Raw genomic sequence first — 27,923 nt, forward strand, 5'->3', positions numbered from 1 at the left:
CTCGTGCAGCCAACAGTGCCTGCAACTGACCAGATCATCACTGTTGTTCAGCATATCTCTTCCACGAGCGCCTACTGAAGTCTGTCTGACTGATTTCTGGAGGAGACGCCGCGGTTATTCTAGTTTCTCCGACTCAGCAGAGATTGACCACTCACTCTCCCACCTTCCAAAATGGCGTCTCCTGGTTCGAACCCGCAAATCGATCAATATGATGCGGCAGAGGCATTGAGGGACTTGTGCTTGGGAGAGCGCGAGTCTGTTCAGACAAACGAGGAAAGACTTGAGTCAATCGAGGCGGATAAGTCAGCAGTCGATTCAACAGAAAACCTGGCCAACGACGCGCACACTGCAGATCCTCCAGCTCTCCAATCCGAGGAGTCGTCAGAGGATTCGTCAAAGCAGGCCAACGCGCGTGCTAACTGTCTGATTGTCAGCACGACCGTTCAGGCGCGCCGAGCAAGATTAAAGACCGAAGCCTTGCTTGAGTTGATTGGGAGATACCCGCCGGGTGAGAATGAACTGGCAGAATTCAAGGTGGCCGAGTTCCTTGTCAATGCCAGTCTCGCCAGGGCGACCTTGAGGGTGGATGAGGACAATGCGTTGATGGTCTTGGATGAATAGGAACAAAGCATCAACGTGGAGGATCCAGAGGAGATGGAAAGACAGCATTACTCGAGGAAACTTGAAGCTCAGTTGACCGAAGACATTGCAGCGCTCACGACCAGCTGGACGTCTCTGGTGGTTGAGATGGCTACGCGGCTGCTCGGGCCAAACGGGTTCGAGGACTTTGACTTCACCAAGGGCAACAACTCGGAGGAAGAGGACGCCGTGTTCAATAAAATCACAGACGAGCTGGTCAAGAAGTTGATGAATATTGTGCTTCCGGGTTGGCGGAAGCAAGCTGAACTGAAGGAAGAGAAGGACAAGCATGGCGACGCCGACCACAACAACGACAAGAAAGAAGACGCCGACAACAACAACAACAACAACAACAACAACAACAACGTCAACGAGGGCAACGGTGACGAGAACGGGGGCGGCAACAACAAGGAGGCGGGAGCGCGAAACGTTGAGACGTCTGAATTGTAGATTCAGTTGGAACAAGGCACGCAGATCATCAGGCTGTCCCTCAGCATGTACAAGTAACGTGCCCATCTGAGGTAGCTGTCTGTGTGCAAAACTGACGAGATGGGGAAGTCTGTGGCCAGAGAAGAAGTGTAAGTCGGGGAATACTGTGATATATCAATCCAAGTTGTCCTCAACAGTTCCCTTCCCAGCTCCTAAGCGCCATACCTGTCTTGAGCTCTAACATGGGCTTTGTTCTCTGGCGTCTACATCGAACACATTAGCTTGAAGCCAATGTTCTTGCTTGCTCTTGAGACTCATCCACATCTGCGAGAGCCATTTCGTCGAGAGAGACATTGCGATGGGACATTAGGAGCAAGCTAGCTGCAACCGCAGCGAGAACTATGGGTGCTGAATACGCAGTGGTAAGGAAGGCGACGAGGGTACTTGAGGAGGATGTTTGAACCCGAAGACCGGAAAGGGACAACCAGGGGCGAGAAGGACGTTGGACCGATGACTGATTTGACAGCAAATGGCGATTGAATGGGTTGAAGTTGGAGAAAGAGTAAGAGTGAGACTGAGAGAGAGAAGAATGGATGGAAAAGTATAGGGACCATAGGTGCCTAGGTACTAGAGGCAGGTAGCTCTACAGGTAAGGTAGTACTAGTAGTACTCTCCTACCAGCAACAGGTAGTAGAGTAGTAGGTAATTGAATTGGCTGCGGCAGCGAGAGACTGCGGGAGTTTAGTGGGAGACGCAATTTGCGGGGAAGAAAACATGCAACTTCCAACTTGTGAGTTTCTGAATTCGGTTGCCGGACGGCGACGGCGACGACAACATCAACGTCAACAGACAGCTCTGGAACTCACCGCTCTTCCATCGGTATCACCGTCGTCGATAACTCAGCGTCGCCCATCTTACCACCTATCATCTTAGCCATCACCTGTCACCAATGCTCTTCCTGGCCGACGATGGCCGAGACCAAGGATCACGTCCACCACATTCAGTCTCAATCTCAATCTCAATCTCAATCTCAATCTCAATCCCAACTTTCACCGTCCAGTCCATCCTTTTCTCAAGATCCTCGCAAACCATCATGGAGCGGCTCGATCGATGACACTCCCAATCATGCTTCGCCTCTACTAACGCACGACCGCAAGAGGTCCGCCGACCACTTTCCCCCAGAACCCCATGTTTCGCGGAAAGGTCGAGCGTGTCTGGCATGCCGCAAGTTGAAGGTCAAATGTGACAGTCTTGAGCGTGGCGACACGGGATGTTCGCGCTGCCAACGCCTGGGTCTGGATTGCATCACTTCCAAACGGTTGAGGGTCAGTCTGGACGACGATGGAGAGAATGCTCATCCCTCCATCGTCCGGCTGGACCGGGCTGTCGAGGATATTCTCGCCAGGCTGAAGATGCCGCCGTTGGAGTCGTATCTACGAATCCACCCATCTCAACAATCCATCCAAGTACCTCACCTTGATCATGACCATGTGGACGCCGATCGGCAGCCTTCTAATTCTAACAACCCTGTGGACTCCAACCCGCGACATCCACAATCTACCATGTTGGACACCAGTACACAACATTCTCAGTCGAATCCCATGGAATCCAATGCACAGACTACGCGGGAGAACTCTCGTGAACCCAATCCCGAGGACGCACAGGAGATGGCGCCCGCTCCGATGGGTAGTCTCTATGAAGTGACCCAGCTCAACACGCTGCGAAGTCGGTTGAAATACGGGGATCCCGCCCGTCGCAATTCGCGCAAGAACATGGAAAAAGATCTAGTTTCTACAGGCATTGTCACCATCGAAGAAGCAGAGGATATGTTCAACCTGTTCAAAACCAGTTTGTCGCGGTATCTATATGCCGCCACCATCCACGAATCCCGCTCCCTACTCTCCGTCCGCGAATCCTCCACTCTATTCTTCACCGCCATCATCACCGTGACATCTCTGCACATCCCTGGTAAAGAGAAAATCCACGCCGCCGCCCATAAACACCTCCGCGACCTCATCGCCACATCCTTCTTCGACCGCTTTCACACTCTGGAAGACATCCGCGCCCTCTGCATAGCTGCATTCTGGCTCCCGGATCTAAGCTGGAAACTTTCTGGTCATTGCGTCCGCATGGCCACCGAGCTCAACTTACACCAGGCCTTCTACAAGGCACTCTACTCGCAGAAGCAATCCCAAATTGACCGAGGCCATGCCTTTGAGCGCGCACGGCTGTGGTATCTGCTGTACGTGCTCGACCATCATTTCAGTATAGCTTATGGTCGACCGCCCGCCACCACAGAACTTCAAGCCATCAAGGAGTATGATGTGTTCCTCGAAGCTCCTGAGTGTTCGCCATCGGACCGCCGCGTATTGTCGCAGGTCGCTCTGTTCATCATCCTCAGCAGGGCGTATAACCATTTCGGGTTGGAGTCTGAGAAACTGATGGATGGCGATGATGATACTCTACGCACCCATCAGCGTTTCATCGAGGATTTGGACCGCTGGAGGTATCAGTTTCGACATGCGCTGAACCGGGATGCTCATGTCGGTGATTATCCTGCTGTTGGTAAGTCTGGAGCTCTTCCTGTCTTACCATTCTGTGGAGACCTATATCTTTCAGTCATGTTATCCTATCTGCTCCACATTCCTGTCTGATCCTCTACGACTCCTGGTTATGCGTTTGACTCGAAGACCATACTGTCCTGTCTACTCTACCTTCCTCCATCCTCCTCTCTCTTTCCTTACTAGTAAGCATCAGCTAACATTCCCTTTTCCTCACCATATCAGGTGTCGAACTCCACTACCACTTCGCCTCAATGATGCTCAACTCCCTCGCTCTCCGCGGCCGTTCCTTAGTCACCATCTCCTCGACATCGACGCTGCCGAATTCCTTGCAACCATTGGCATCCCACGCCATAACTTCAGCACACCAGATCCTCATCATCGTTCTCGAAGAACCCTCGATTCGTGATTCCATGGTCGGCATCCCCTTGTACTTACATACAGTGATTGCCTTCGCCGTAGTATTCCTGATCAAAATGTCCTCCCGATGGCGGGGCATCGGAGTCAACATCGACCCGGAGGTCAAAACGAAGCCGTTGATCGAGGCTGTCATTGATCTTTTCCGCAGCTGTCGTGCTGGGAAGGGTCATATCTTGTATGCCATGGCGGATGGGTTTGAAAGACTTTTGACAAGGAATCTCGGAGCCAACAATGGCGAGAAAAGTTGGATCGGGATTGCGCATGATCGCCCAAACACCCCAAATGGCGCTTACATGGGCGGGATGGACCAACAATTACAGCAACAGGAAGGAAAAAGTGCAGCAACAACTGGTGTCGAATTATCGTCGTCGTACCCACATCAGCTGAATCAACCTCAACGTTCGTTGTCACACCTTGCGCCGCAACAGCAGCCTCGAGCGCATCAACATGTCACGGACCTTTATGCCATTTCTGGTCCTGGGCATCACGGAAATGGTACGACAGCATCGCCGCGCACATACAACACCCAACCGCCACAGATTCCAGCCCAGACGCATCCGAACGGTCCGACAGATGGAGGTCGAGTCGCTAGTATGGGCGGAGAAGCCGCAAATACGAATCCGACTTCCACAGCATATGATCCCTACAGCGGAGTTTCGGTGTCGCCGCACACGCAAGCACAGCCTGCACAGCCAGATATGGGACATGGTGCTGGTCCTGGCTCATCGACAGGGTCATACGGTGGCTGGCAAACGGAAGACGATATGCTCTGGAGTATGGGTATGGGCTATGACCTGCTCGCCATGGCGCCCGACGTGAACGCTCATGGATTGAGTGGTCTTTTTGGCTGGCCGGGGTCGGGGTCGGGAGATACTGTTGGAGGAGGAGTGGGTTATGCTGATATATGATGTACGACTGTAAAGAAAACCGGTCCATTGAAGTCGTTATAGATACATATCATTGTGGACCCTTGCAAATATGGGACATGACAATGGAAGTTGATGACATCCCAGGCTGGAGTACAGAAGGAGAGACGGGACTTGATTGGGTGTGAGCGCTTGCAGCATCCCAGGAAGATAGCCATGATGTCAATCAGTCGTTGCCCATCATGGAACAGAGTACTGGCATGTCTCCAGTCACAATCAACAGATTGTGGCGTCAAAATTCGTGTTCGTATACCACTATGGATGTTAAGAACCACATCAACCACCTGTTCCAGGTTGTCCACTTAGACATCTGCCCGGCAGATGTCGGCCACGCGTAACTCGAGAGGTATATCAGGCACGCATGTGCACGAATCTCGTCATGTTCCGGTTCCCCCAGATATCGCCCGGCCCTCGGAGCGTCAGCAGTCCCCCCACTCGACTGTAGTCTGCTCGATCTCAGAAATTGTTGTGCCCCAGAGCGAGCGGGCTGACAAGTCCGAATTGCTACAGTCCTCGCCTTTCAGTAGAGGTTGTGAATGGCAGTCGGGCCTCGATGTGATGCAGTTTGCATGATTAAGTGGATTGAAGTGGTGGCGGAGGTGGGCGTGCTGCCTCTGCTGTAGGCGGTGAGACACCAAGGATGTGGAGAACTGAAGATCTTTGCCCGATGCTGCAAACAATCTGGGATACGACCGGCGTCAGCGGCAATCAATCCAGTATATGTTGCTGCGAACCGTCGTCGCGTATCGTATCCTGGTCCATAGCCGGTGTTCGGCTCTTCGATGCAAAGGCCAGTGATTGGACGGTGCAGAGTTCGAGCAGTCGTAGGATGACCCTTTCGGGCCGAAGAGTATCTCGATATGGATAGGGATTGTCGACGGCCTAGTATGCTGGTAGCCGTGCGTGGCTTTGGCGCTCCGGACAGTCTGGAGAAGTCATGGCCACACACAGTCGCCCCGCCGTCTGCAGTAATTGGGATAATTACCTTTGAATCCTGAGTGTGGCTATCTTTTCCAGCAAGGTATGTTTTGAGTTGCAGCGAGCTTGTTAAGCTGAGACCGACAAGAACCCCTCGGTGCTGGCCTGTTGCGAACATAACAATTCGGTCTTCACACAGGCAGTTCGGCATTCCGTCTTCCTCTTGACATCTTTTGCAGTGCCATCTGGATATACGGCCCCACGATCGGAATGTTACCTGCGAACGAGGCGATGGTCGCGAAAAAGTCCCCAAACAGTACAAAGATCCCGTATAGCTCGACCAAGAACCCAATCAGCGGCCAACGAATCAAAATGAGGAAAATGCCGCTCATGAACGCTGCTGTGCCCTTGAGCTTCTGCCGCCGGGCAAAGAACATGAACGTCTTATGAAAGCCGATGATGAGGGTGAGGCCGATGAGGAACAGAATCTGGCAGTCGGATCAGTATGGCGGCCTCGGGAGGAAAGGGGAAGACATGTCGCACATTGCCCATTGCCAGCCTAGAATGCAGTTAGCAAAAGAGTGGTCAACTGACACCAAATAAACATACATGGAACGATCAAAGAACATGAGGACACCTCCGAACAGAAACAATCCACCTTTCACAGTCAATACCTCTTCATGTGTGGTAAGGGGATCCGGCGCATTCACCTCCAGAGCAGAAAGCCACCCCAATCTCTATATACAGTTAGCCTGGTTGATCATGCAGAAGGTGCTGGGACAGGGTAGGGTGGACAGGTCGCATACTCTGCACATCTGTGAGCCACATGCTGGGCATCTTTGCAAGTAGTGGTTCAATGAAGCCGTAAACAGTCGGGGTCGGTGAGCGAGTAGCTTATGGAACGGCTAGAGACAATGCGAACGACCGAGCTGTGAAGAAATACTTCTCACTGGCAGAGAACAGTGTGGGATGTCGGTAGCCTGCGCAAATACTAGTGGTGGTTGAACTGTCCTCAACTTGAAGTTGAGAGGACACAAGGGAGACAAATCAATGCGATACGAATGCGGATGCGATACGAGGCGCGTCTCGTGTTCAATTCCTCCGAGTCCGAGTCGCCGATTGTGCCAAGATATTATCTGCTTTGAGAAGGAAATCTCGCCATTATTCAACTCTTCACCCCCACAATTACCTTAGGTAGCTCGGCAGGTACCTTCCCTTACTACTAGTAGCTCACTAAGTACCTGGACCTAAGATAGTACTAGTAGCTATTCTGCTAGTTGATCTGAGAGCAGCGTGCTCCGTCGCCGCATTTCGTCAACGAAGGAATGACGCAGCCTGCCTTCTCTCTGGCAACAAACAATATTCTATTCACTCTGTGACACTCCGACCAGCGTGTGTGACAGGGGCATCTCACATACCATGATGCGCCTGGAACAGGTGGTGCTTCGGTGACATCCTTCAAGCATACTTTATTCTGCATCAGGCCCTGTCCATCTGGGAATCCGTCCAAAATGAGGAGAGCCAGCATGTCCTGGCTCTGGAAGGTAAGAGGACTATTCTGAGACATCAATACTACTACCGCAACCATCACTAACATGACTGACCAAGGGCGACGCAAACTCCCCGGCCTCCTTCGAAAAAGCCCTTTCGAAACTCTCCGCTCAGATCACCTCTGCAAACCTCGCTCTTGACACCAGTCGAAGTCGCGGCCGCCGCATCAAAGCCCTATGGACACTCTACACCACTTTGACCTACCTACTTTACACCCTTGTCATTGTGCTTGTTCTCGGCCCTCAAAATTGGTCGCCTTACCACTACGCAGGCCTCACCGGGACACCAGTTATCATCTTTGCTGTACGAAAACTGCTGTCGACCTTCTTCGACTGGAGAATCAATCGGCAACAAGCACACCTAAACCGGTTGCAAAAACAGAGGGAACAGAAGATCACGGAGCTGAAAAAGGCCACCAAATACGATAGCACGCAAGAACTACTGCAGAAGTACGGTGGTGCTCCGCCAGCGAAGACTCCGTCCAGACAACCACAAGGTGGTAAACGAAAGGCCAATATCTCAGAGAAGCCACCTCCTCAAAGGACTGGGATTGCTCCTCCACCTACTGCAAATATTCCAGGTCGGAATTTCACGTCCCCTCCGCCAACGAGCCCGCCCAACAATGGCAGTCCTCTGTCTCCGGGTCATGGACGATCGCCCCTTATGGCTCCCATGCTCGCACAGAGCCCCACGGATCTCGCACCGGACCTCCCAGGATTCGCTCCAAATGCATTTCCGCAAGCGCCACCCCCTAGTACGGCGTACGAACACAGTCCACATTGGTATGACCGCATCCTTGATGTCCTACTCGGCGAGGACGAAACAGCTGCCAAAAATAGGCTTGTCTTGTTATGCTCCAAGTGTCGCTTAGTCAACGGTCAAGCTCCTCCTGGGGTCAAGTCACCGGAAGAGCTGGGACGATGGAGGTGTAGTGGGTGTGGTGCTTGGAATGGGGTAGAAAGTGAAGGCGCAAAAGTGGTCAAAGAAATCGCTGCCGCTTCGAAAGAGGACCACGGAGAAGCTTGGGAACATGTTCCGCATTCTCCCGCTAGCCTTGAAGAAACCAGCGAAGATATTCAGGAGGAAGAAGTGGCCGATTCTGGCATGGAGGGCACGACTGGCCGAGCAAATGAGGACGACAGTGGTATGACACAACGACTTACCCGCAGCGCAGGGAAGGAGGCATCCTTTGACTCGCTGGAATAGGTGATATTGAGTGTATGAGCATACAGCCTTTGCAGAGTTATGAACCTAATATATTCTCAAATGCATGAGATCCTCGCGAGGCTGAGCAGCCTTGCAGCCTTGCAGCCTTGCGCTAACAGTCAGGTCACGTGCACAGACGCGCCAAGATCTTTTATGACTTCGATTCTTGCAATTTTTTGCGATGTTTTACAATTTCATATCCTATAGAAAGGGCTATTGTCGTATTATTTGGCCCTAGGATCGTTTGGGCGGCTCGTTGAATTTGCGCATAGACGGAGTCCGACGACTACAAGATTTTCCCAAGAACTCACCACTCTCGAAAGGCTCCCTGAAGACTGGTCTCAGCCTTGTATTTATATGCGATGAACCACCACGCAGTCATTCAAACGCAATGTCAACCTTCATTGTCCGTCCGTCCAACACGGACAAGGATCCATTTCGGATCAAATTGACGGCTGTCTCCATGCTCTCACTGAAGCTCAAGTCCGGTGACACTTGCGAGCTGCGAAGCACAGATAGTGCTGAATATGGTAAAAAGAAACTGGCGATAGCCTGGGAGGCCTCCGGAGCAGGCATGAAAGACTCGATTGTTCAAACCTCCAAGCTCCTTCAAGAAGTGTACGGGTTCAAACTGGGCGATAAGATTGTAATTGCCAGATCGTCACAATTGTTGCAGGACTCCGACCGGGTCAGCCTCGAACATGTCGGATCGACTCTTGACGAGGAGGGGACGAAATTCTGGGAGACTTATGCCAAATCAGCTATTCCTGGAGTTGACGAGTGCTTGGTCGAATCTCAGCGGCTGCGATTCAGATTGGGACTTGAAGTTACGGAGTTCGTCGTCAAGGATGTTGCAGCCCATGATGCCATGATCGCGCGCGTGTCGAAGAACACCAAGTTTCGGATTAGTACATCCAATGAACCGACCGCAGCTTTGGAAATCGACTTCAGTCCTAGCCATCTCGGTGGGTTGCAAGAAGCTGTTCGTCAGGTACGAGACATTGTCACTAGAATCTGCCGACCAGTCGTCAAGAGTCACTTCAAGTTGTATCGACCTATCCAGGGCGTCCTTCTTTACGGGGCAAAGGGCACGGGAAAAAGTGCATTTATCTCGGCTCTGGCACAGTCCGGATGGCCAACCGTTGTCGATTGGAAACCGGGGACACAGCTTCGGCTATCAAATGAGCCCCAGCTGATTATCCTGTCTCCGAGATACATATTGCGCAACGCAGGAGGTGGGTCTAACATGGTGAACGAACTTGACAAGTTGTTCGATCAAATCAAGGACAGTCCAATATTGGTCGTGAGCGAGGTTCGACATCCAAATGACGTTGACGGGGCTTTACGATCTGAAGGGAAATTCGCGGCCGAGATCGAATTGCCTATCCCGTCCGCGCTGCAGAGGAAGGAGATTTTGGTCGCCTTGCGTGGTGACGACATTGTACCGCCAACCGGCCTGCTTCAGGAGATGGCGGAGAGAACTCATGGCTACGTCGGTGCGGACCTGTATGCGCTCGTCCGGCGGACTTTGGAACTTGCAGCCGATCGGTCTCCATCAAATGCGCCTCCCACGGTCAATGGCAAGAAGTCCTTACCAAAGGGAGACAGAACAACGTTGCGAGATACTTCGGGCGAGCCCCTTGCGCCGCTGGAAGTGAAGTCGATAGATCTTGAAGAAGCCCTTCGCGAGATACGGCCATCCGCCCTACAAGAGATTTTCCTCGAAACACCCAATGTTCACTGGTCCGACATTGGCGGGCAACATGAGATTAAACGACAGTTGCACAATGCAGTTGAAAGGCCGTTGAAGTTCGCCGATCGCATGAGAAAGTTGGGACTGCAGCCGAAGAAAGGCGTCCTTCTGTACGGACCACCGGGTTGTTCCAAGACGTTGTTGGTCAGGGCGCTCGCCACCGAAGCTGGCCTCAACTTCCTGGCAGTCAAAGGCGCTGAATTGATTTCCATGTATGTCGGCGAGAGCGAAAGAGCGACGCGGGAAGTGTTCCGGAAAGCCAGAGCAGCCAGTCCGAGCATCATCTTCTTCGACGAGATTGACGCCATTGCCTCTCGCGGCAGAAGTGGAAGCGACTTGAACGTCCTGACGACTCTTCTGAATGAGATGGACGGCTTTGAAGAACTACGCAATGTCCTGGTCGTGGCTGCAACCAACAAACCCCAGAACATTGATCCGGCGTTGATGCGACCAGGGAGATTCGACAACGTGGTATACATTGGCCCACCAGACCTCGAGGCAAGGAGGGAGATCTTCCTGAAGCGGTTAGAGAAGATCGACGAGGAACAACGACTGGAGTTATACGAAGATATTGAAGAGTTTGCCAGAGCGACTGAAGGATTCTCGGGAGCCGAGATTGTCGCCATCTGTCAGACTGCCGGAGAATATGCGTTTGATGCAGACCGAGACGTGATCATCTCCGAGGACATTAGAAAGGCGATTGAGAACACTCCTAAGAGCATTACAAGAGAAATGCTGTTCGAATTCGAAAGCTGGAACAATGCTCGAATGCGATAGGTCGATGTTGCCTCAGACGTAAGGTCGAAGTGGCAACTTGCACATATGTGGATGGACCTCATCAGACAGCAATGACAACGGCCCGAGGCATCAGCTCATGCTGCAAGTGTGTCCTGCCGCACCTCGAACATGTCCTGTATGCAATTGTGGTATGGCTCATGGGCAAGTCTCCTGGCTCCTGCTTTGGCAGCGATCTATGGGGAGTAACCTCACTCTGTCTCGACCTCTACTGCAACGCCCTTACAGGACTCGTTTGTTGGTGTTGTCTTCAAATTGTGCCAGACGATACCGAATAGCACCCTCCACTACAAGCAGGACAACCAGGGAATACCTCGGATGCCGTCATATCATGTCTTACATCTGGGTCTTCCTGATCGTAAGGATGTGCCTGTGTATACCATTCCCTCCCCAATCAGCCAAATTACACTCCACAAAACCCTTTTCTTTGCCAAATTAGCAGAAACCAAGTTGGAGGTAAAAGGGATATCCCAGCGGAGTAGCCGCCAGCACAACAGACACATCTATTCGTCTGCTCACAAGAAAGATCCAGGCGAGAAGTTTGTTGGCGATGCCTCTGCGCAGATGCGACGGAGCCAAGGTAGCCAGTTCTCGAACCTCGAAACAACAAAGACCAGAGAAGTGCGAGTCGAGCGCTTCTTCGACCCTAGCATTCCAGTATCCATGCAACTTTCTATGGGCTGAAGTTGGAATTTCAATTGGCGTTGCAGCGATATCTATCTCGTCGGTTGCCAACGAACATCCCTTCTCATAAGTCGTCACCGGATTGTATTTGAGCACGACATGATCCACGATGCGACCGTCACACTTCGCACCCTCTGCCTTGGTGAGCGGCAACGGCAGCAGAACCAAGTCTCGGATGACTAGATGTTCATACCGGACGATGGCATTGCCATCACCTTGACCATCTTTACGCATGTCCGAACTCCGAGGGTGTCTAAATTCGAGTCGAAGATCGGCCGCAACACCCGATTCTTACCACTTGCGAGCCTCTTCAGCAGGAACTGCATTAAACCTCAGCTGGCCCGACGGTGTCATCGTCAAAGATGACTGAGCTATTGCTGCTATCTCTGCGACAGCTATGGCCAGATCCTCCGGCGCAAGCTGAATAGGGTCCGTCAAGCGCATCGTTGGAACGTGGAGTGTGCAGTAACTGGTAATGATGCTGTTCAGTCTTCCGAGCAGCTTATGAACATGGTCGACTTGCGAATTCATCCAACGGGTTTGAGATTCGAGGTAGCTCGATCGATAGATGTGCTTGTCTTAGCATCATCCATGTTGGCGCAGAAGGCATCTTGCCGACATTGACAAGTTCTGGAGGTGTTAGAGCTCTTGCCAGCCTTGTAGACAAGGAGACCTGAAAGCGCCAGCTGTGATATACGTGAAACTGGTTGGGAGTGCGTCGTCTGGGATGGACAAGATATGGATCAAGGTCTCTCTCTCATAGAATGCCAGATATCATACTTCCTCTGTTGCCTCGTGGCCGCTTCTAGGACTGTGACCTGCTGCTGTATGTAATCAGACTATGTCGAAAGCTGTGTGGTGTGTCCAACAATCATGTCTGGTCAGAACGGAATGTACAATGCAGGGTCAGCATGGAATGAGGTTGAGCGGTGCTCGGCGAACCTTCCTGATGAAATTGAAGACGTTGATATAAACACGAACGTCCTGTCGCTTTCAGCTTCATCATCTATTCTCCCAAGATGAGAATGAGAATAAGAATAGAATCATCGATACGACCATGACGGTGGCTGTTCTGACTTTTAAGTTAGGTATCGGCGGACGGAGGCCTCCCAGGCCATATATCCGTTATGCCTGAGGCATCCAGTTTACATCTCCTTCTGGTTCACTGGTTCACCCAGTAACAACAACAGGCACCCAGGCACCAACAGAGTCACAACACAACAGAATACAGTGAAAGGTAAGTACGCACACACAAAGCTTGGCCACACACACACACACACACACACACACACACTACAGATGAAACCCCAAAACCAAAAAAGAATCTCTCTCCCATCTACCAAAAAAGTCCAAATTCCAAAAACTCTGATCCGAAGCCCTACCACACGCTAGGTGGTAGAGGTTCAAGTCGAGGGAAACCCCCCAGTCGCAGGAAGGGGATTTTTCTCGGTCGGTTCGTCAGGTCCTTTGACCTCCGGTCTGCTCAAGCCTCTGGCAGGTAGAGGCGAACCCAGGATCCGATGCCTACACCAACTTGAGAGGGACTTGGACTCGAGAGGACGAGTGTCAAGTGTCATCAAGCAATGGGCCTTACTCGGCGGAGTCCTCAGCAGCAGCTTGCTTGTACCGCTGAGCCCGGTCAGGAACTGCCCCAGGGTGTGCGAATCGGTCTTGTCCTGACCTCACCACTGGGGAATTGTTGGTAGGAATTGTGTCAATGTGATTCATATGGTAGTAAGTTACTAAACCTGATTTATAGGTATACTAAAACCTGTGATCCGGTGGTTCAGCCCTTGGCGACGAGGCTGCGTGACGAGGCTGGGGTGTCTGCACCGAACATGGCAATGACTACTCCGGTGACCACTCCAGTGACCTTAATGGTTCATCAAATGCAGCACCACATCCCTCTTGCAGGGATAAACACGAGGAACGAAGAATAACAGAGAACAAGGCTGGAGGCAAAATCATTTCAACAACTACTCAATGTAGTGTCCAAGTTACAAGACAATTCTTTTTCAAATCCGTAACAAAGGAAATATCATTAATGTACATATAGATGCCTGCCCAATAACCAAATAGTAGCCACATGTAGATAGATCTCCCATATGCCAACCCAAGACACACTTCTCGGCTGGGAAATCCAATCACAGGTGTCCAGAACAGCGCTGTCAGGGACAGGGGCCAACCAGGTGTCCATCCATGTTGCCCTACGCAGCAGCTCCGATATCTGGGACATCGCTGTGACGGACATTTCGCTGAGGGAAGAACTTGAGTCGTGACAGACAAACAATAGCAATACATCATCCCAATATCATATCAAACCATTCAATCCGGACCATGCCATAACAGTTGGTGACAATCTCAGCATCATGTAGCTCATTCAAATCCTCATTGGATTCTGTCTGTCTCGGTGACCAGCTGTTTATTTCTTCTTCTTTCCACCTCCAAGACCAAGGCTTTCGGCGATACTGCCCAGGCCCATTCCATCCAACAACTTGCCTACACCTAGACCACCGAGCAGACCATTGACCAGACCGCCCAATCCGAGACCGTTGAGCAGTTTGCCCACAAGACCCAGGACGCCGGACAACAACAAGCCGACGGCAGCGATGATCTGGAAGAGAGGTTCGGTGAGCAGTCCCCAAAGCGGGTTGAGCTTCTTCTTCGCATGTGGCATGTCAGAGATGCGCTTCTTGGCGTTGTCGATGGTCTTGACCACTTGACTGGTGAGTTCCTTGAGTCCTTCAGCGACACGATGCTCTTCTGGGCTGGCTTCGCCGGAGGCAGCGCGTGCTTTCGCCTGAGCGGCGATGTGGCCGTCTGGGTCGAGACCGCGGATGGCGCCGTTGCATTCGCCCAGGATCTTGCCGCCTTCTTCGATGAGTGGTTTGACGGCATTGACCAGAGCTTCTTCGTCGAGTTCCTCGCGAGGGGTGCGGTCTGCTTTCTCAATGTGCTGGAAAGAATGATAATGTCAGTATAACCGCACTCAACAAAGCCGGATTGTGTGACTATATGCTTACCTCTGTGATTTGATTGCAAATCGGCTCCATCTTCTCGATGGTCTGGTTGACAATGTTCCCAATCTTTTTGGCAACTTCTCGTTCTTCCTCCTCCTTGAGCTGTTCTGGCGTCATCTCTTCCTCGGCCTCTTCTTCCGGGATGTTCTCAAGCAGAGTACATTCACCCAGCTTGTTGCCGTCTTGGTCGACAACGTACCCGTTGTCGTTGATCTCTTTGCCGACACAAGCCAGAAGATTGCCTTCGGTCAGTTTGCCAATGACATCGCCGTTGCGGTCACGAACTTCGCCCTCTTTGTTGACACGCAGGCCTGCCATGGGAGAAACTTCCCGTTCCTTCTCCTCGGGCTCCCATCGTTCAGCTTTACCGATGACATTGCCGTTCTTGTCGATAATGTCACCCTCATCGTCGACATGGCGGCCCACCAACTTCTTTGGATCGCCTTCAATGACACGGCCAACAACATCTCCGTTAGCATCCTTGACCAGTCCATCCTTGGAAACAATGGTCGATTCAAAGTTGGAGAATGGTCCTTCAGCACGGGCGCCACCACCGCCTTCAAGGAGTTTAGCACGCCCGATGACTTTGCCGTCGTTGCTCCAGATCTGGCCTTTGCCGTCGACCTTGCAGCCGATCAGATTCTTGACTTCGCCCTCGGCGACTTCTCCAAAGATGGTTCCATGTTCGTCGACGACCTTGCCAGCCTTGTTCACCACCTTGCCAGCAAGGCTAGACAAGTCTTCTTCCTCGACGACCTCTTCTGGAATCTCGTACGGTTCGGCATGACCTTTGACGTTGCCGTACTTGTCGATGATATCGCCGTCTTCATCCACGGCACGGCCGATGAGTTTCTTCCAGTCACCTTCGACAACCTTACCAACGACATTGCCTTCGTGATCCTCGACGAGACCGTCTTTGACGACGACCACACCTTCCAGGCCAGCAAACGGACCTTCAGGCTTCGCTTCTCGCTCCTCGGGCGGAATGAGTTCACAGCGTCCGACAATTTTGCCTTGGTCATTCCAGATTTGACCATTCTCGTCAATCGGACGCCCAGCAAGCTCTTTGGGATTGCCTTCAACAAGGCGACCGACAGGGACCCCATCCGGACCAATGACGTTACCTTGTTTGTTGACCTTGAGACCTTTCAGCTCGGAAAGATCAGCTGCCTCTGGTTCGGGCTCCGGTTCGGCCTCAGGCTCTTCATACCGCTCGGCGTGGCCGACAACGTTGCCCTTCTTGTCGATGATGTCGCCATCCTCATCCACAGCGCGACCAACGAGCTTCTTAGCATCTCCTTCGACAATGCGGCCGACTCTGTTGCCATTTTCGTCTTCGATCCAGCCGTCAGCGACGACGGTGAGACCTTCCAAGCCTGCAAATTCGCCTTCACCGTCATTTTCTTCCTGCGGTAGTGTTTTCGCCCGGCCGATGACGTGACCTTTGGTATCCCAGAATTGGCCTTGGTCATCACAAGCGGTGCCAGCCTTCCAGAGCTTCTTGGCATCGCCCTCGACAAGTTCGCCAACGATGTTACCGTCACTGTCGACTAGCTTGCCGGCTTTGTTGACTTTGAGGCCTTCCAGGATGGACAGTGGAGGCAAGCCATCGTCGGCCTCTTCGGGAGTCTCCTCCTCGCCCTCTTCTTCGGCCTCTGGAACGATCATCTCGACCTTGCCAATCACGTTTCCATCTTTGTCCAGGATTTCGCCTTTGTCATTGAGCTTCTTACCGGCAACGGCCGCAAGGTCACCCTCTTTGAGCTCGGCAATGGGATCGCCGTCTTCATTAAGAACTAGACCCTTCTTGTTCACCTTGAGGCCTTCCAATATCGAGACGTCTGGACCTTCATCTTTGGCTTCCTCGATGACTTGGACGAGACCCTCTTCAATGGCTTCAGGGAGGAACTCGACCTTGCCAACGAGATTTCCATCCTTATCGAAGATTTCTCCCTTCTCATTGATCTTCTTGCCGCGGGCAGCTTCAATGTCGAACCCATCCGCAAGTTTGGCGATAGGATCGCCATCCTCGTTGATAACCTCGCCCTTTTTGTTGACTCTCAGACCTTCCAATTGAGCGAAGTCAGGAGCTCCGGCCTGGTCAGCTGCATCTTTGGCCTCGTCGGCGGCACCTTCGGCTGTGTCGGCTGCTTGCTCGGCAACATCAGCAGCGTCACCAGCCTCGTCTGCTTGCTTCTCTGCTTCCTTTTCAGCCTCCTCGGCAGCCTTTTGGGCCTCTTCAAGCTGGTCGACAAGTTCAGGATGAAGTTCCTTCATCGCTTCCTCGGCAGCTTCACCTTCGACCACCTCCACGCGGCCAATGACATTGCCTTCATCGTCGAGGATCTCACCATTTTCGTTCGGCACTTTGCCGGCGCAGTCTTTGGGATCTCCTTCCACCAATTTGGCCAGCACCTCGCCTTCCTCGTCAAGAATAGTACCCTTCTTGTTGAGTTTCTTTCCTTCGACAATGGTGAGGTTAGGTTTCAGTTGCTCTTGAATGCCGTCAACTTTGTCCAGGGCTTCTTGGACAAACTCAGGTTTGGCATCTTCCGCGCCTTCGAGAGCCTCGGCAGCCTCGGGAACGACTTCTGCACGACCAATCACATCACCGTCCTCATCGAGAACTTCTCCTTCGGCATTGAGCGTTTTGCCAACGAGGTCGGCGGGATCACCCTCGGTAATCTTTCCCAAGGTGTTGCCGTCTTTGTCTTTGATGGCACCGTCTTCCTGAACCTCCAGACCATCGAGCACATCAAGACCGGGAAGTTGTGCCTCCACGTCTTCGGCAGCTTTCTCTACTGGTTGAGGCAAAGTTTCGGCGCGGCCGACTGGATCACCGTCCTCGTCAAGAATCTCGCCGTCAGCGTTGAGAACCATGCCAGCCAGATCTGCAGGGTCGCCTTCGGTGATGTGGCCGAGGACGTTTCCTTCTTTGTCCAAGATGTCACCATTCTCCTGAACCTCCAGACCTTCGAGGACACTGAGCTCAGGAAGATATGTCTCCACTGCATCTTCTGCAGCCTCTTCGACACCATCGACAGCCTCACCCGCATCCTCTGCCGTGTCTTTGACGCCATCGACTTCCTCATCGGCGCCCTCGACCGCTTCGCCAGCTTCGTCGGCAGCTCCGTCGGCGAGCTCTTTGGCCTTATCGGGAAGAACGGTGGCACGACCGACAACGTCGCCATCCTCATCGAGGATTTCGCCGTCATCTGCGATCTCGTAGCCTTCCAAATCCGCCGGGTCGCCTTCAGCCAGTTTGCCGATTGGGTTGCCAGACTTGTCGAGAATTTCGCCGTCTTCGTTGACTGTCAGGCCTTTGAGAACCGATAGGTCGACAGGTAGGTCGTCGGTGGCTCCTTCGGCGGTATCCTCGACCCCGTCAACTGCGTCCTCCGCAGTGTCTTTGGCGCCCTCAGCAGCTTCGCCCACATCAGGCGCTTCATCAGGCTTGGGGGCATCTTCAACTGCATCCTCTGTTGTCTCCTTGGCTCCTTCGGTAGCATCCTCAGCAGCATCCTTTGTATCGGCGACAGTATCTTCGGCGGTATCTTTGGTGTCCTCGGCAGTCTCCGCTGCAGCCTCTTTCGCATCGCCGGCGGTATCTTCGACGGTGTCTTTGGCATCCTCGACAGTCTCCGCTGCAGCCTCTTTCGCATCGCCGGCGGTATCTTCGACGGTGTCTTTCGCATCACCAGCAGTGTCTTCTGCGGCTTCTTCGACGTCACCTTGCGAGACCTTCTGCGCAGCACCAGTCGCCGTGTCCTTGGCACCGCCCACTCGCCCAGCAACCTTCTTCCCAGCGCCATTGGCTGCTCCAACGGCAGATTTGACACCGCCCAAGGCGCCAGATCCTTTCCCTTCGGCCTCGTCCTCGGCTTCCTCGGCGGCGTCATCCTCGGTTTCCTGGACTGGCTCTTCCGTCTCCTCGCCTTCGTCGGTACCTTCGTCTTTGGCACCGTCCTTGCCGCCTTCGGCCTCCTCCGTCTCCTCCTCGTCGCTATCAGGTACCGGTTCAGGGTTTGCTTCGGAGAGTTCGCTGGTGTCGGCAACCGAAGTGCTCTCGGCCCCGGTGTCGTGGCCTGGCTGACTTACCTTTCCGCCAGGCTCTTCGGTGTCTTTCATGCTGATCTGTGGAGGAGTGTCTTCTTCTACCTCTTCGGCCTTTCCCTTGACATCCTCGGGCTCCTCGGATGGTTTCGGCGTGTCTGTAGGCTTCTTGGGGGTAGCCTTCGAAGCGCCTAACTTGGGCGGTTTCCGACCGCTTGCTGGTGTGTTTGGCTTTCGGGATTCTTGACCTGTAAGCTTGGAAGTAGATGATGATTGAGGACTCTTGCCAGTCTTTGTGGGAGTCTCGGGATTGCCCGATCTGCCTGCTGCTGGTGATGGCATGGTGCTCTTGTAGCTTCTGACCGTCTCTGGGCTAGACTTCTTGGATGAAGGTGTTCCTCGACTAGGTGTGGGGGGAAATGAATAATACGCGTATGAGGCCGATGAAAGTCGGTTGCTTGTCATCAGCTAGCTCAAACACACAACTTCGTGAATGGGCGCTGCTCTGAACCTCAAGCTGCGCGGCGTTCTTTTTCTTTTGATATATTGTACAAATTCAGGGTATTAGTTTTGAGTAGGATGGACTTGTAATGGTAGAAAAAGAAGGACGACGCGTCGAACGGGCAGGTATATCTGGTCTAGTAGGATGTGAAATGTCCCTACGTCACTGCCCATCGTTCCCTACCTTGTTGTGAGATGTACCAGAAGTTTTCTGGCCATGACACAGCCGGTGCCTTACTGTGGCTGACCATCAACTTGGTTGCAAGGCAATTGCCATTGCGTCAGAGCGGAGGATGGAGAGCTCTTGATGGCAGGAATGTGGCACAGAAAGCTTGGATGGAGAATGGACCCAAGGGAGCCTTCATCGAATGACAGGAAAGAAGAGATGAGGAGATGGTTTAGAGGGTACAGGGAGTCAAGCCAATCTGAATCAGCGATCGAGGTAGAAAGGGTCAATCGCGAATGGGAATTGCAAACGGGCGAAACAGCGACAGGGAAGAGCATGTCTCTTTCGTGGCCGAACGACAGGGTCTTCCCCAGACCCAACAAGGATCTAAATGTTAGCCAATGGAGAAGCTGATGTCAGTCGCTTCCTCTGAGCGAAAAGGCTGACCGCTTGCTTGGCCAGTCGTTTCAGCATCCGCCTGGCTGGATTGGGCACATTCTGGGGATAGCTGCAGACAGTGCAATGAAAGCGGCATTCGGAAGTTTGCGTTGTCGACCTTGCAATGTCGAGAAATCAGCCATTCTAGGAAAAAGGTATTGACGAACGAAATATTTCCAACATGTCTGCAAGGGTCCGGGGTGGGTAGCAAACAACGTGATGGGAAATCGAGTCCGGGTGGCAAGCGGTATTCCCGAGCGGTTGGCTGAATGTGGCTTGAGCACAATGAAGCGGGAACGTTGATCGATCGCACCGCCGCACCACGAGGGAGGTGTGGACACTGGATGTAGAACCGGTTTTTGGAGCTTTGTCCACAATGGATCGGGCGTCTGTAGCAAACCGCTCAATGTTGATGCATTGTCCCATCTCTTACACGTTGTCATATTAAGAGAAGGTCTGCAGTCGCCCGGGTGCATGTCCCAAGCGGACCTACATTCTTTTTTCCCTACTGGAACAGCTTCAGCTATTCTAGACAGGCGAGACTGCGGTCTTCCTGAGACAGACCATGATTCGCATCCTTGACCGTCGAGGGTATCTGGTAGGTGAGGCTGTGACCCACTCTTCGTCCATGATGGGATACTTTGTACTGGGATCACCGTCAAGTCGAAGAAAGTGTAGGCGAACGAACCGAATAGGGGCTGCCGCCATTGAGAGACTAGAGCCCTCGTCTGTCTGAGATGAAAGCTTGCCGGGCCGAATGCCGTCTGGATGATGAGGGTGATGAGGATGATGATGCAAACAACGAAGCCAGATCACCAGCCACAGATAGTCGAAGAGAGGGACCAACGGGCCGAAGGCTGTCACTGTCGGATGGTGGATGGTGGATGGTGGATGGTGGATGGAGTTGAAACGCGTGGCCCGATTCATTATGGTGGGTGCAGGTGGCTTGAGAGAGAGAGAGAGGAAGAAAAGAGTGACTCGTAGATCGAGGGGCGCACCTTGTTGCTGGTTGCTGGTTGCACCGCAGCCACTGCACTGACTGCACTTCGACTCCCAACCCACAATTCTAAGACGGACCGCAGTCTGACGCCGGTCAATGTCAACCAATCCTTCCCCCGAGTCCCTACCTAACACTTGAACTTGAAGCCACCCATCATGTCAACAGTCGATCCTTGGGTTCAGGGATCTCGCCAACTTTTTGGTGGCCACCAGGTAGCCTGCTGCAGCTTGACATCACCTGGAGACAATAGTACGTACATGGTACCCCGCGATGGAACATCTCTTTCATCATTGCCCTGATGATCGCGACCTCATCAATTTCGTCAATCACAGCGTCAAGATATACCTCTGTACCTAGGTACTCTCGACCACTCCCAAACCAGGAGGGACTGTCGTGCTTGTCCCAAAGCCCCTGCCGCCACATACGTCTGGAAGAGCCAGCCTGGGTTGAGCAAGCAAGCAGGTACCCGCGGTCACCCGCTTGTCTGGCCACTTCGTTGGTGAGACTACACCAGTACTGGGGGAGCATGCTGCCCCCGAGATGCAAGGAGCTGGATCTGAGAAGCTACCTTAGGCTTGCATTGAGGCTGTAAATACTACTAGAAGTCGGAGGGAAAGAACAACACAAGCTTCTGCCAGCCGACAGCCATGACCGGCTCCTCATGTCGACGCCTTCCATGTCAACCCTCATCGCCGTCCTTCTGGCGCAGGTACACACCATCCTCCGGCCCTGTTCCTGGGAGCCGATCTGTTTCAACTTTCGTCCCTGTATCGTTAGTTGCGTTGTGGCGTCGTAGTAGCAGGCTGCCTATTGCCCGAGACAGCCTTGCTGGAAACATTTTCTCAGCCTTCCTTTCGCGTACTTGTCGTTCCTGAGCCTCAAGCTGCTAGATGGCTGAACCTGTCTTTCTTACTTCGAGTGCGGAGGTAGCTCTCGAAACCCACGAGAACAGCGTAGCTCCGCGAGACTGAGACATGGGAGATGCGACATATCGACTCCCTGCTCGCGAAGGCTGTGCACAAATGCTCGGAAGCTCGTCGTTGATGCACGGCAATTTCCACTGCAAGCCGTCGACTTCAGTAAACATCTCCCTCCTCGACATCCATGTCATTGCAAAATCTGGTCTTCCTTCCCCCCTTTTTCATGGTCGTAATCCCCCTCTAGTAATCCCAGGAGGAGAGATGTGTCACGAACAGGCCCACGTCCATCAGGGGGTGACCCTGGCAAAAAGGACTTGAATTCTAGGTACTTATGGCTCGGAAGTCAAGGCCTGTAGTTAATGATTTGTTACATTCGGGGCTCCCACCCGATTCATAACAAGATGGGTGATAAGCCAGCTCGAGACATGAGACCATATCAAAGTATAGTGCTTCTTAGTCAGTTCTTTGCATGCCTCGTTTCGTACGAACTTCTCTATAGCTTGAAGAAGAATGGCTTATTTGACCGCCCAGATACAGTAACCCGCACGTCTCGAGAGAGTGTATTGTCCGCAGACGTTCTTGTGGTAAAAACTGATATATAGGGCGCAGGCAAGAGGGAGGACAGTATAGGATGTCAGGCGATTGAAGATATCAACGTATCGAATTATGCAAGCGAGTGTTTCTCGATACCTGTCTCCGAACCAGATACCGGATTGTACGAGTAGTTGTTGTATCCGGTGATACTCATTGTGTTTGAGGTTGTAGAAGGCTATCGATATGTTGAAGAGGGAGATAGGGACGCACCTACCTGGTAGGTCGTAAGCCACCCTACAAGATAATAAATAAGTGGCAACGCCAGATCTTGGTAGGGCGCCCTTCAAAACTTCAATGATAGGCGGTAGGTGCACCTACATCTAAGGTAATAATAACATGCAGTGGGGAGTCACCTTTACAGAGTAGGTGGCGCCTGAGGTTGATGCAGGTGTGTCGCTTATCCTTAGGAGTACCTACTGCCTATTAAAGGTCTGAAGGGTGCCCCTATTAAGATTCGGCGGTGCCACTTAGTCTTCATGGTAGGTAGTACCTCTTGCTGGGTAGCAGAGTAGCATAAGAGGTACGCATCACAGTACACAACTTGAAAGTTCCTGGCATTCTGGTTGAAGACCCTACAACGCTGTGTTCGTCCCAAGGCGGCAAGGCTAATAGGTACACTCAGCCCTTACTCCAACCCGCAGTGGTTCAATTAGGAGGACAATTAGAAGCTGGCGTTCTACTAGGGTTCAGGCTGCACCAACAATGTTGCAGGATATGCTTATCCGTGTCCTCTGCATCGAACTCAATCAACAGCTGGCTTTTGCACACCATTTATCACCAGGCAGCGCCAAGTTACAGCACGGGTTCAAGTTCGTGGTTGGGGACCGGTGATTCTATCCACTGGTGTCTGCCCACCTCCTCGACTCGAACATGGCGAGTCAACTTGCAACTTGGAGATGGGAGCCGAATCACATTCAGCAATGGCGTCGACCGAGTCAAAAGCCTCTGACTCGTCCTATCGTTCTCTTCCCCGCTCGTAAGCGCAGCGCACCCTTCAAGTTCTCCAGACTTCAAGTTCTCACCTTTGCACGGCCTGGCGAACGCTAATCGACTGCTCGGCTCAACGGTTACTGGCCGGCAGAACCGTCCAATACTTGTCCTACGATATCTTATGAGATCGCTAAACGTGCCAAGATCCCCCAACTGTCTCTCGAAAACAAGGATCGAGAAGTCTTGTCGACGCTATTGTTCTCTCGAGAAAGTCTCTTCTTCGCCTAGACGCGGGGTGTGGTGTTGTTGGGTGGGCTGTGTCTGGTTCGACTCAACCCCAGACTTACAGAGGGTACGTATGAGAGGAGACATGATCCACCACGGCACACCCTCGACGCAGGCTAAACAAGACCACAGGATTTCGTGCCCATGCCTCTCCGTCTCCTTCCCAACGGCTACCTCCCAGCTGCGGGGTTTTGGTGAAACTAGCAGAATTGTGGTCGCCAAAGCTCAGAAGCAGCAAACCTGAAGCGCAAGGTGGACGAGACGGGCACGGTGCTGCTTCATGGTCCGGGCTCGCCGGACCTCGCGAGGCCACCGGATCGAAAGGCACTGTGTTCGGACGCCACAGCGTCGCGTGAAGGGGCCGTTTTCGCCTTTCAGGATAATCGGCACATAGCCCGATCAGAACGAAGGCTCCGTCGGCCAACGGGAAAAGTTTTCAGTCCTGGCAAGAACAGTCTGGCGGGACCGCTCGACCAGTAATCTGGGGACCGGGGCCCCTGTTTGGCGGGGATATCGCTCTCATGGCCGAGGTCTCCACGTGTGTCTCGGGCACGCTCCGCCAGCAATCTCAGCCTTCGAATTCCTGAGAAGTGATTGTTCCTTGCGGACTTGAGCAGTCATTGCCTACAACCATATACGCCCGCCTCTGGAAGACATCTATCTCACTGCTACCTGGATGCCCCCAGACTCGGCGTCAACAAGGAACCAGGTCAATTTCGGGGTCCAGAGTATAAGGCGGGAAATATCTCGAAAGGCCTTGCCCGTCATTAAGCTTGTCGCGCTAATGGACCCCCATGACTTGGGGTTAAGTCGGACCCGGTCTACCGTGTACGCTTCCCCATGGATATCCAAAGCACCCGCGCTCGGATCCTGTCCCCACCCATGCGACTGTATTTCTCGTGGAGTTCCCCCGGCCGCAGTGCTTCTCAATCTTCTGCTCGTATCCCTTCTTGGGCAGTTTCTCAAGTCGAACGCTTCGCTGGTCACACTTCGGCTTGTGCCCTCCACATGGCGACGACGGCAAAGGTTGACAACATGCAGAACACCTTGAAGAGGAAAGTGTCGGTGGCAGGTATGCCTATGGGCGGAAGGACGGTCAAGCGAAGAGCTTCTAAGGCCTGTCATTGCTGCCGTTCCCGAAAAGTCCGATGTGATGTGGTCGAGAGCGGCGTCCCTTGCACCAACTGCAGACTGGACGAGGTAGAGTGTGTGGTCACGGAAGGGAAACGACGAAGGAAGTCACATGCAGATGGAGACAAGTTCCACCACTCTTCCCGCGGCTCTTCTGTAAAGGAGGAAAAGAACGACCTACCTGAATTCCCTATATTCGACAACGTTGACTGGCTGGTCGACTTGGATCCGGTCGTTGACCAGTCCGAGCACAATCAAAGTCATGCTTTGGAGTTTGAGCTCAACCATCACAGCCCACACATGCTCTGTAGGGTCGCCCTACTTCCCAGACATGCTTTTTGACTGACGGTGACTCTGCAGACCAAACGCAAGGCCACCGTATCACTGCGGAGGAGCGATCCAGGAGGATGTCAGCCATGAGCTCCAGGGCTCTTCCAACGCACCTTCAGTTGCCGGCCCGCTTGTCATATTCCCCCCAGCCGTCCCGTCGACCGGAGATTGCTCTACCACAGTATATTCAGCCTATCCCACCGCGGATCATGACAGAGGATCTCGAATACCTGCAGAAGAAAGGAGCCTTTAGCATCCCAGATGCAGGATTCCGCAATGAATTGCTTCGCTGCTACGTGCAGTATGTGCATCCTTATCTTCCAATAATTGATCTCAAGGATTTCTTGGCCGCAATCGAGAAGAATGAGCCCGCCAATGCCATCAGTCTCCTACTGTTCCAGGCAGTCATGTTCGCCGGAACCGCTTACGTGGACATGCGGTATTTGGTCGCACAAGGCTACGAGACCCGCAAAGAGGTCCGCAAGTCCTTCTTCCAGAAGATCAGACACCTCTACGACTTGGATTACGAACTTGACCGCGTCGTCCTGGTACAGGCTATTCTGTTGATGACATACTGGTACGATAGCCCGGACGACCCAAAGGATGTCTGGCACTGGCTGGGCGTGGGCATTTCTGTTGCGCGGACCATTGGTCTCAACTGCAATACCTCCGATGCAACCTCCATGAGCATGCGGCAACGCCGCCTGTGGAAACGTATCTGGTGGTCGCTTTACATGCGAGACCGATTGCTTGCCATTGGCATGCGGCGTCCCATGAGGATTACCGAGGGGGAGTGTGGCGTCTCGATGCTAGAGCTGTCCGACTTCGAAGTCGAAGCATTACCTGTAGAACTGACGCGGACGCTGGGAGGTTGTCCCTTGGTCAAGGACACCTCGAAGCGTGTCACATTGGCCAGAATGTGCATAGCCTTGGCTGAGCTGTGCGTATGGATCAGCCAAGTTCTCGCCGTCCAGTATTCGACCCTGGGCCACAAGATTGGCGCCACGCAAGAGACAACCATGCGACTGGTCCCTAACAGGTCGGCAGCTGATCCACGCGATGTGATCAGGTGTGACAGGGAACTGGAGAGCTGGTACAACGGGCTTCCTCGCAACCTTCGCTTCTTATCTCCCGCCTCTCACGAACGGACAAGCAACACTGACGGAGAGGTGGTCAACGTGCACCGCGCCTTGCTGACGGGCGTCTACCTCACCGTCATCAGCGCATTACATCGACCACAGATTCTGCCGTCCGCACCCGACGTCGTCATTGCGCCCGAATTGCGAAAGCTTTCCAAGAAGAAGGTACGCGAAGCTGCCAACGACATCACCGACATGTACCAGGAGCTGTTTGTCAATGACCAGATTCGATACTTACCCAACACCGGGGTCACCTGCCTTCTTCCCGCCCTCATCATACATTTGCTTGACATCAAGTCCACGGACGCCTCCATCCGACAAGCAAGTGTACGCAAGTTTCAAATGTGCATGCAAGCTCTGCAACGGCTGCGGGAGATGTATGCGTCTGCCGACTTTGCCTTCTCTTTCCTCGATGCGGCAATCCGGAAGACCAACGCGCAACTGGGGACACCATCCTTTGCTGCTCCACGTTTACCCCCTGGGAAGTGTTCGAGCAGAAGCACAGTGGCTGGTTCTGAACCACACTCGGTCTCCCCATTGCTTCTGACGCCACCCCCAGAGGCCATGCAGACGGCGAGTATGCTGCTTTCACATTCCACATTAGCACCTGCGGAACGGAAGCTGGTGGCGGCGTATACCCCACCAGGCTCAGATGTAAGCCACCATTCTCATGCGACAGACGGAGCGGCAGCTTCGCCTCAGGATCTGGCAGAGGATCCTAAGCACGGCCAGAGCGATGGAGATGGTGTCGATGAGCCAAGGAAGAGTGATTTCGAGTCTCTGTTCAATGCCGAGGGCGAGACAGAGTCGCATTTGGCTGGTGAAGACGGCCTCGACCTGCACGTGCAGTGGCTGAACGGGTTTGATGGCAATGACCACGTTATCAACGACGAACTGTCTTTCTTGGATCGACTTGCAGGGTTGGATGAGCGACAGACCGCGTCAGGCTATGCTGAACAGTCGCTGGACATCACTGGTGACTTGGATCTTGATTTGGATGTTCGAGCTGAGTGGTGATTCGGATTCGACAGAACTGTGCATGGTCTCGGCTGTATTTTGTGATATTCGATCATCCACCGACGAACGTTGAAGAGGGCTCTGACTGTTTGAATTTGTACCTGTACAATCAATGAATCGATGAATCGATGTCGCTGTCGCTGTTATGATGTCCATTGACTGAAGGAGAACAACTAGAATAGAAGTAAGCGCTGCTGTGACGCTTTGCAGTCTGACCGCATCGTAATGCTAGCCACCTTGCATTCTTCCCATTCTTCCCTCCTGCGTCCACATCAGCACCAGCATCAGCATCAGGTCTTCAACTGTCATCAGCGACATGAGTCCTCGCCAGGTTTGCTCGGATTTTTGTACTACTAGTACTTCGGATCTTTACCATCTCGCCCTTCTCAACAACAACCGAGGTTCAGCACAAGCCCCGCCACCGCCGGTACTGTTCATCTCATTCCTATCTAGATCTGTGGTTAGATAGCCACCAGTCCGCGACTACGGACTTCCCGCCTCTTCAGCGGATGGTCAG

At 53.0% G+C, this 27,923-nt stretch overlaps 9 protein-coding genes across 9 annotated transcripts; 6 read left to right on the plus strand and 3 right to left on the minus strand.

Annotated features, from left to right (window-relative positions):
* Positions 1-171: 171 nt before the first annotated feature.
* A1O1_03390 (uncharacterized protein) lies at positions 172-621 on the plus strand (the record flags this gene model as incomplete). Its single annotated transcript, XM_007724295.1, has 1 exon — positions 172-621. The coding sequence occupies one exon, from the start codon at positions 172-174 to the stop codon at positions 619-621; it is 450 nt and encodes a 149-aa protein (XP_007722485.1).
* Positions 622-654: 33 nt separating this feature from the next.
* On the plus strand, positions 655-1,089 carry A1O1_03391 (uncharacterized protein; the record flags this gene model as incomplete). The annotated part of the gene is made up of 1 exon (XM_007724296.1): positions 655-1,089. The coding sequence occupies one exon, from the start codon at positions 655-657 to the stop codon at positions 1,087-1,089; it is 435 nt and encodes a 144-aa protein (XP_007722486.1).
* Positions 1,090-2,036: 947 nt separating this feature from the next.
* A1O1_03392 (uncharacterized protein) lies at positions 2,037-4,957 on the plus strand (the record flags this gene model as incomplete). Its single annotated transcript, XM_007724297.1, has 2 exons — positions 2,037-3,633; positions 3,855-4,957. 2 exons carry the CDS (start codon positions 2,037-2,039, stop codon positions 4,955-4,957), a joined length of 2,700 nt encoding a protein of 899 aa, XP_007722487.1.
* Positions 4,958-6,084: 1,127 nt separating this feature from the next.
* A1O1_03393 (uncharacterized protein) lies at positions 6,085-6,730 on the minus strand (the record flags this gene model as incomplete). The annotated part of the gene is made up of 5 exons (XM_007724298.1): positions 6,085-6,381; positions 6,437-6,452; positions 6,503-6,551; positions 6,604-6,630; positions 6,700-6,730. The coding sequence occupies 5 exons, from the start codon at positions 6,728-6,730 to the stop codon at positions 6,085-6,087; spliced, it is 420 nt and encodes a 139-aa protein (XP_007722488.1).
* A 689-nt stretch (positions 6,731-7,419) lies between these two features.
* Positions 7,420-8,650, plus strand: A1O1_03394 (uncharacterized protein; the record flags this gene model as incomplete). The annotated part of the gene is made up of 2 exons (XM_007724299.1): positions 7,420-7,437; positions 7,502-8,650. The coding sequence occupies 2 exons, from the start codon at positions 7,420-7,422 to the stop codon at positions 8,648-8,650; spliced, it is 1,167 nt and encodes a 388-aa protein (XP_007722489.1).
* A 391-nt stretch (positions 8,651-9,041) lies between these two features.
* On the plus strand, positions 9,042-11,180 carry A1O1_03395 (uncharacterized protein; the record flags this gene model as incomplete). The annotated part of the gene is made up of 1 exon (XM_007724300.1): positions 9,042-11,180. The coding sequence occupies one exon, from the start codon at positions 9,042-9,044 to the stop codon at positions 11,178-11,180; it is 2,139 nt and encodes a 712-aa protein (XP_007722490.1).
* A 453-nt stretch (positions 11,181-11,633) lies between these two features.
* A1O1_03396 (uncharacterized protein) lies at positions 11,634-12,116 on the minus strand (the record flags this gene model as incomplete). The annotated part of the gene is made up of 1 exon (XM_007724301.1): positions 11,634-12,116. The coding sequence occupies one exon, from the start codon at positions 12,114-12,116 to the stop codon at positions 11,634-11,636; it is 483 nt and encodes a 160-aa protein (XP_007722491.1).
* Positions 12,117-14,304: 2,188 nt separating this feature from the next.
* A1O1_03397 (uncharacterized protein) lies at positions 14,305-19,297 on the minus strand (the record flags this gene model as incomplete). The annotated part of the gene is made up of 2 exons (XM_007724302.1): positions 14,305-14,838; positions 14,906-19,297. 2 exons carry the CDS (start codon positions 19,295-19,297, stop codon positions 14,305-14,307), a joined length of 4,926 nt encoding a protein of 1,641 aa, XP_007722492.1.
* A 5,500-nt stretch (positions 19,298-24,797) lies between these two features.
* Positions 24,798-27,406, plus strand: A1O1_03398 (uncharacterized protein; the record flags this gene model as incomplete). The annotated part of the gene is made up of 2 exons (XM_007724303.1): positions 24,798-25,227; positions 25,281-27,406. The coding sequence occupies 2 exons, from the start codon at positions 24,798-24,800 to the stop codon at positions 27,404-27,406; spliced, it is 2,556 nt and encodes an 851-aa protein (XP_007722493.1).
* Positions 27,407-27,923: the final 517 nt, after the last annotated feature.

Source organism: Capronia coronata, assembly GCF_000585585.1.
Source record: "Capronia coronata CBS 617.96 chromosome Unknown acBCG-supercont1.3, whole genome shotgun sequence".
NCBI lineage: Eukaryota > Fungi > Ascomycota > Eurotiomycetes > Chaetothyriales > Herpotrichiellaceae > Capronia > Capronia coronata.